The following is a 7,700-nucleotide window of genomic DNA, read 5'->3' as shown; positions in this document are numbered from 1 at the left end:
TGTAGAAGAGGTTCATTTGTTTTACGTGTGTTCAGTGGTGAATTTATAACCCTGAGAAGACACCTGTATTTGTAGTATTAGCGAACATGATTATGAATCGTAGATCAACAGCAGCACATGTAGACTTAATGTACAAGCTGAAACAAGATAAGGATACAGGTACGATACAGGTACGATACAGGTACGTTGCAGGTACGATACAAGTACGTTACAGGTACGATACAGGTACGAAGAAAAAAAAAGTTGACAAGTAAAATAATGATTTGAAAGTCAGAGATATTGTCCTTTAGTGTACATTTATTACAATCGACAATGTTCCATGCCAGGGAGAAGCTGTTCCTGACTTAACCAATGACAGAAAAGCCAATGTTGGTGATTTGCTGCCACCTGCAGTTTATAGAAAGTTTTCTCTCAAGTATACTTCATTGTCTGATCCTTCCTGATGACCTGAGTGGAATCATGTGATCCTTAACCACAGGAGGTTGGTGGCACCTTAATTGGGGAGGACTGGTTCGTGGTAATGGCTGGAGTGGAATCAGTGGAATGGTATCAAACACATGGTTTGATGGCGTTCCATTTGCCCCGTTCCAGACATTATTATGAGCCGTCCTCCCCTTCTCCTCAGAAGCCTCCACTGTCCTTAACCCATAGGATGTCCCACCCAGTTGACTACTTAAAAATGGTGGAAGTCAATGGCAATGTCCATGCAAAAAAAAAAAATTATTTCTAAACACTGATGACTGTCCATTTCTATGGTTCAGGCTCATTGCTCCAGCTCATAGCGGTTGATGTTCTCCAGTTTGCTCCTGAGCTCCTTGAAGTCCGGTCTGTCTGCAGGGTTGTCACTCCAACAGGCCAACATGAGTTTGTAGAGTAATTTCGGACATTTCTCTGGGGCTGGCATCCTGTAGCCAGCGATGATCTGACGGTATACCTCGTAGTTGTTGTAGCCTGGATTACAGAGCAAGGGCCATACGATCAATCAATCAATCAATCAATCACATTTATTTCTTAAGCCCTTTTTACATCACTAGTTGTCAAAAAAAGTGGTATAACAGTAACCCAGACCTAATCGGAATCACCGTAATTCACCAAATACATGTACAGGAATTAGACTCTGTGAAATGGTGCTGCCACAATAAGCAGGATATGCAGAGAGACAATAAACAGGATATGCAGAGAGACGATATACAGAAAGACGATAAACAGGATATACAGAGAGACCATAAACAGGATATACAGAGAGACCATAAACAGGATATACAGAGAGACCATAAACAGGATATACAGAGAGACCATAAACAGGATATACAGAGAGACCATAAACAGGATATACAGAGAGACCATAAACAGGATATACAGAGAGACCATAAACAGGATATACAGAGAGACCATAAACAGGATATACAGAGAGACCATAAACAGGATATACAGAGAGACCATAAACAGGATATACAGAGAGACCATAAACAGGATATACAGAGAGACCATAAACAGGATATACAGAGAGACCATAAACAGGATATACAGAGAGACCATAAACAGGATATACAGAGAGACCATAAACAGGATATACAGAGAGACCATAAACAGGATATACAGAGAGACCATAAACAGGATATACAGAGAGACCATAAACAGGATATACAGAGAGACCATAAACAGGATATACAGAGAGACCATAAACAGGATATACAGAGAGACCATAAACAGGATATACAGAGAGACCATAAACAGGATATACAGAGAGACCATAAACAGGATATACAGAGAGACCATAAACAGGATATACAGAGAGACCATAAACAGGATATACAGAGAGACCATAAACAGGATATACAGAGAGACCATAAACAGGATATACCGACAACACACGTAGAAGCTGAGAGAACACAAATCCACATGACGTACAGCGCATTAGGAAGTGTGTTCAGACCCCTTCCCTTTTTCCATGTTTTTTCCCCATTACATCTTTATTCTAAAATGGATTGAACAAATAAAACATCCTCATCAATCTACACAAAATACCCCATCATGCCAAAGCAAAAACAGGTAATTTAGAAATTTCTGCAGATGTTTTAAAAATAAAAACTGAAATACCTTATTTAAGTAAGTATTCAGAACCTTTGCTATGAGACGCGAAATTGAGCTCAGGTGCATCCTGTTTCCATTGATCATCCTTGAGATGTTTTTACAACTTGATTGGAGTCCATCTGTGTTAAATTCAACTGATTGGACATGATTTGGAAAGGCACACACCTGTTCATATAAGGTATCACAGTCAGAGCAACAGCCACAGTCAGAGCAACAGCCAAGCCATGAGGTCGAAGGAATTGTCTGTAGAGCGCCGAGACATGACTGCGCCGAGGCACAGATCTGGGGAAGTACCTAAAACATTCTGCAGCAATGAAGGTCCCCAAGAACACAGTGGCCTCCATCATTCTTAAATGGAATAAGTTTGGAACCACCAAGACTCGTCCTAGAGCTGGCCGCCCGGCCAAACTGAGCAATCAGCTTAGAAGGGCCTTGGTCAGGGAGGTGACCAAGAACCCGATGGTCACCGTGACAGAGCTCCAGAGTTCCTCTGTGGAGATTGATGGTTGTCCTTCTGGAAGGTTCTCCTATGTAGCACTCCACCAATCAGGCCTTTATGTTAGTGGCCAGACAGAAGCCACTCCTCAGTGAAAGGAACACGACAGTGAAAGACTCTCACACCATGAGAAACAAGATTCTCTGGTCAAATGAATGCCAAGCGTCACGTCCGGAGGAAACCTGGCACCATCCCTACAGGGAAGCATGGTGGTGGCAGCATCATGCTGTGAGGATGTTTTTCAGCAGCAGGGACTGGGAGACTAGTTGGGATCGAGGGAAAGATGAACGGAGCAAAGTACAGAGAGATCCTTGATGAAAACGTGCTCCAGAGCGCTCAGGACCTCAGACTGGGGCGAAGGTTCACCTTCCAACAGGACAACAACCCTAAGCACACTGCCAAGACAACGCAGGAGTGGCTTCAGGACAAGTCTCTGAATGTCCTTAAGTGGCCCAGCCAGAGCCGGGACTTGAACCCGATCGAACATCTCTGGAGAGACCTGGAAATAGCTGTGCAGTGACGCTCCCCATCCAACCTGACAGAGCAGAGAAGAATCTTCAGAGAGGAATAGGAGAAACTCCCCAGATACAGGTGTGCCAAGCTTGTAGCGTCATACCCAAGAAGACTCGAGGCTGTAATTGCTGCCAAATGTGCTTCAACAAAGTAAAGGGTCTGAATACTTGTGTAAATGGAATATATATATTTCAATATATATTTTTCTTATACATTTGCAACAAACAAAAATAGAATAAGGCTGTAACGTAACAAAATGTGGAAAAAGCCAAGGGGTCTGAATACTTTACGAATGCACTATGTAGTGTACACTATGTACACTGTAGAACTACAAGCTTCACTATAAACCCAAAGAGCAAAGCAGAAGCGAGAGCACAATGACCAGGAAACACTCCCTAGAAGGAAGAAATTGTAGGCTGTGTTTAGACAGGCAGTCGAATTCTGATCTCTTTTTTCAGATTAGCTCTGAAAAAAACTGATCTGATGTCATTCGTCAAAAAATAAGTTTGTGGATACAAGATCAGAATAGATCTTAGCCTGAGGCAATTATCTCCTGGTCTTTAGGCCTACTGTGCATAATACAAGTAAGGATTTATACCACACAGCCAGGCAGAGGCTTGGCCTGTATACTGGTTAGATCAGGTGCTTTCAATCCTCTCCTCAGAAACCCTCAGGCTGTTCTATGCATTTTATATTTTCCAGATTTAGCACGTGATTCAACTTATCAACTAATCATCGAGCTCTGGATCAGGTCGATCAGGTGAGCTGGTTCAGGTTTACAACAAAATTGCGAAAACTACTGGGTTAGGTGAAACATGACATACCTGGGTATGGAGTTCCACCGTAGGTTAGCATCTCGTAGAGCAGAACCCCAAAGGACCAGACATCTGACTTGTTGGAGAAACGTCCGTGGCTGATGGCCTCCGGGGAACTCCATTTGTAGGGGATTTTTTTGTCCTCAGACACGTAGAAGGGCTCCTGAGGATGGAGACAAACCGAACGAGGATGGAACGATACTGCAAATTATTAATACAAAATATATTTGTGGGGGAAGAGAGGAAATGCTCTTCGTAAACAGCAAACTGCTGACCACTGGCAAAGTAATGTGGTTTAAAAATATTTGTACAAATTCTGGGTATATTTCAACAATATAAACCATGTTCAATCAAAAGAAATTTGCTGGTGCTGAATACAATTATAATTATAATTATAATTACTTTAAACTAAAATGCACGGAGCTTTATTTTCTTCTAAAATGCTTTGGAGAATTTTGTCTATCCCAGTTCTAACCCTATCCTACTCAAATACTCAAATGGAATTGGGAAAACCCCAAGGACCAATCATCATGACACACAGACACAAAGGAAACATCCCAGATTATATCCTTGCCATGTCCAGGTATAGCTGTACTCTTAGTAGAAAGCTCTCTCTCCTAGTTGTTAACAGTACCAGTTGGGATTGAGAAAGCCCAACGTCCACTCAATCACGGGCACAAACGCAAACACATACCATCACCCCAGGTTTATCCCTGCTGACCTTGATGACCCTGGCCAGTCCGAGTAATGACCTAATTGTCACGACTTCCGCCGAAGTCGGCCCCTTCTCCTTGTTCGGGTGGTGTTCGGCTCCTTGTTCGGGTGGTGTTCGGCTCCTTGTTCGGGTGGTGATCGGCTCCTTGTTCGGGTGGTGTTCGGCTCCTTGTTCGGGTGGTGTTCGGCTCCTTGTTCGGGTGGTGTTCGGCTCCTTGTTCGGGTGGTGTTCGGCTCCTTGTTCGGGTGGTGTTCGGCTCCTTGTTCGGCTGGTGTTCGGCTCCTTGTTCGGGTGGTGTTCGGCTCCTTGTTCGGGTGGTGTTCGGCTCCTTGTTCGGGTGGTGTTCGGCTCCTTGTACGGGTGGTGTCCGGCTCCTTGTACGGGTGGTGTTCGGCTCCTTGTTCGGGTGGTGTTTGGCTCCTTGTACGGCTGGTGTTCGGCTCCTTGTACGGGTGGTGTTCGGCTCCTTGTTCGGGTGGTGTTCGGCTCCTTGTTCGGGTGGTGTTCGGCTCATTGTACGGGTGGTGTCCGGCTCCTTGTACGGGTCGTGTTCGGCTCCTTGTTCAGGTGGTGTTCGGCTCCTTGTTCGGGTGGTGTTTGGCTCCTTGTTCGGCTGGTGTTCGGCTCCTTGTTCGGGTGGTGTTCGGCTCCTTGTTCAGGTGGTGTTCGGCTCCTTGTTCGGCTCCTTGTTCGGCTCCTTGTTCAGGTGGTGTTCGGCTCCTTGTTCGGGTGGTGTTTCGGCTCCTTGTTCGGCTCCTTGTTCGGCTCCTTGTTCAGGTGGTGTTCGGCTCCTTGTTCGGGTGGTGTTCGGCTCCTTGTTCGTGTTCGCTCCTTGTTCGGGTGGTGTTCGGCTCCGTGTTCGGGTGGTGTTCGGCTCCTTGTTCGGCTCCTTGTTCAGGTGGTGTTCGGCTCCGTGTTCGGGTGGTGTTCGGCTCCTTGTTCGGGTGGTGTTCGGCTCCTTGTTCGGAGCACCTGGTTTCAATCCCCATATCATGTTCCTTATTTAACCCTCTGGCATACATTTCTGTTCTGTCCGTGGTTGTTGGTGTCTTAGTGGTTGTTGTAGGTGTTAGTTTGTATGTATTTTCCTATTTGGAATTTTGCTTGTATTTTTCATTGAGTAAACTCCGTTGTGTTGCTCAAACCTGTGTCCTGCGCCTGACTCCGCTACATCTCTGCACCCAATTTAACCCTCTGGCAACATTTCTCTTCTGGTGAGGGTGTCTGTAGTTTGTTGGGACCCTGTTACCTTGTATGATTTTGGCCAGTTGGAATTTTGACCTTGTATTTTCAAAGGTGAGGGAAACTCCGTCTGTGTTTGCTCAAAGCCTGTAACCTTCGCCTGATTCTGGCCAGTCTCTGCACCCAATGGCCTAAATGAACATTCTCTAAAGGTGAGGGAATGTCTGTTGTTTGCTGGGACCCTCGTAACCTTCATGATTCTGGCCAGTCGGAGTAATGACCTAAATGAACGTTCTCTAAAGGTGAGGGAATGTCTGCTGTTTGCTGGGACCCTAGTAACCTTCATGATTCTGGCCAGTCCGAGTAATGACCTAAATTAACGTATTCTAAAGGTGAGGGAATGTCTGTTGTTTGCTGGGACCCTAGTAACCTTCATGATTCTGGCCAGTCCAAAGTCAGCCACCTTGCAGGTGTAGTTCTTCAGTTATTAGAACCTACCTTGTTAGTCGTCGCATCCCACAGGCTGGCGAGAGACGCTATGATACCATCCTATGTTACATGAGTCTGTTCACTAACGATTATACCAACCTTGATGATCCTGGCCAGTCCGAAGTCGGCCACCTTGCAGATGTAGTTCTCTCCCACCAGGACGTTTCGGGCCGCCAGGTCTCTATGGATACTGTTCTGCTGCTCCAGATAAGCCATCCCATCAGCCACCTGGGCTGCCATGTCCGCCAGAGACACCAGGTCCAGCTGAGAACCCTCTGAACCTGGAGAGAGAGAATGATTGGTCAGAACTATGGACCTCTAGTACAGATTATCTTATCATGTTGCTGTACATTACACTTGTATTACATGTTTAAGCAGGTACTCAGTTAAAATACTTTAGTTTTGACTGTTGAGAAAACAAAATATGTTTGAGGCCACTTTCAAAAATGTCTATCAGAAAGATCATTGTATGTACAGTAAGGGCCTGTTTCAGAGTCATAGAGACACATTGGAGTGTGGTGGAGGACTGGCTAGAGGACTGGCTAGAGTACTGGCTGGAGGACTGGCTGGAGGACTCGCTGGAGGACTGGCTCTAGGACTGGCTAGAGGACTGATTGAATACTGGCTGGAGGACTGATTGAAATACTGGCTAGAGGACTGATTGAAATACTAGCTAGAGGACTGATTGAAATACTGGCTGGAGGAATGGCTCTAGGACTGGCTAGAGGACTGGCTCTAGGACTGGCTAGAGGACTGGCTCTAGGACTGGCTAGAGGACTGGTTAGAGGACTGGCTAGAGGACTGATTGGAGGACTGGCTAGAGGACTGATTGGAGGACTGGCTAGAGGACTGGCTAGAGGACTGGTTAGAGAACTGGCTAGAGGTTTGATTGGAGGACTGGCTAGAGGTTTGATTGGAGGACTGGCTAGAGGACTGATTGGAGGACTGGTTAGAGGACTGGCTAGAGAACTGGCTAGAGGACTGGCTGGAGGACTGGCAGGAGGACTGGCTAGAGGACTGATTGGAGGACTGGCTAGAGGACTGGCTGGAGGACTGGCTGGAGGACTGGCAGGAGGACTGGCTAGAGGACTGGCTGGAGGACTGGCTGGAGGACTGGCTGGAGGACTGGCTGGAGGACTGCTGGAGGACTGGCTAGAGGACTGGTTGGAGGACTGGCTGGAGGACTGGCTGGAGGACTGATTGGAAGACTGGCTAGAGGACTGGCTAGAGGACTGGCTGGAGGACTGGCTGGAGGACTGATAAGACGACTGGCTAGAGGACTGGCTGGAGGACTGGCTAGAGGACTGGCTGGAGGACTGGCTGAGGACTGGCTGGAGGACTGGCTAGAGGACTGGCTAGAGGACTGATTGGAGGACTGGCTAAGACTGGCTGGAGG

General features: G+C 46.5%; 1 protein-coding gene across 2 annotated transcripts in view; it reads right to left on the bottom strand.

Moving 5' to 3' along the window:
* Positions 1-277: 277 nt before the first annotated feature.
* The window catches only part of LOC112239497 (protein-tyrosine kinase 6), a 30,669-nt gene continuing 23,246 nt past the window's right edge, over positions 278-7,700 (bottom strand). The window contains exons 6-8 of one of the 2 annotated variants that reach the window (XM_042299795.1): positions 6,404-6,585; positions 3,928-4,081; positions 278-951 (exon numbers count right to left, since the gene is read on the bottom strand). In XM_042299795.1, coding sequence (XP_042155729.1) covers positions 764-951; positions 3,928-4,081; positions 6,404-6,585 — 524 coding nt within the window. In that variant the 3' untranslated portion in view covers positions 278-763. Of the gene's footprint in view, positions 952-3,927; positions 4,120-6,403; positions 6,586-7,700 lie in introns of both variants that reach the window. The other variant, XM_042299796.1, reaches the window with a different exon arrangement.

This window comes from Oncorhynchus tshawytscha, linkage group LG16 (assembly GCF_018296145.1).
Source record: "Oncorhynchus tshawytscha isolate Ot180627B linkage group LG16, Otsh_v2.0, whole genome shotgun sequence".
Classification (NCBI taxonomy): Eukaryota; Metazoa; Chordata; class Actinopteri; order Salmoniformes; family Salmonidae; genus Oncorhynchus; species Oncorhynchus tshawytscha.
The sequence above is the reverse complement of the archived record's forward strand: the minus strand, read 5'-3'. Positions and strand labels throughout refer to the sequence as shown.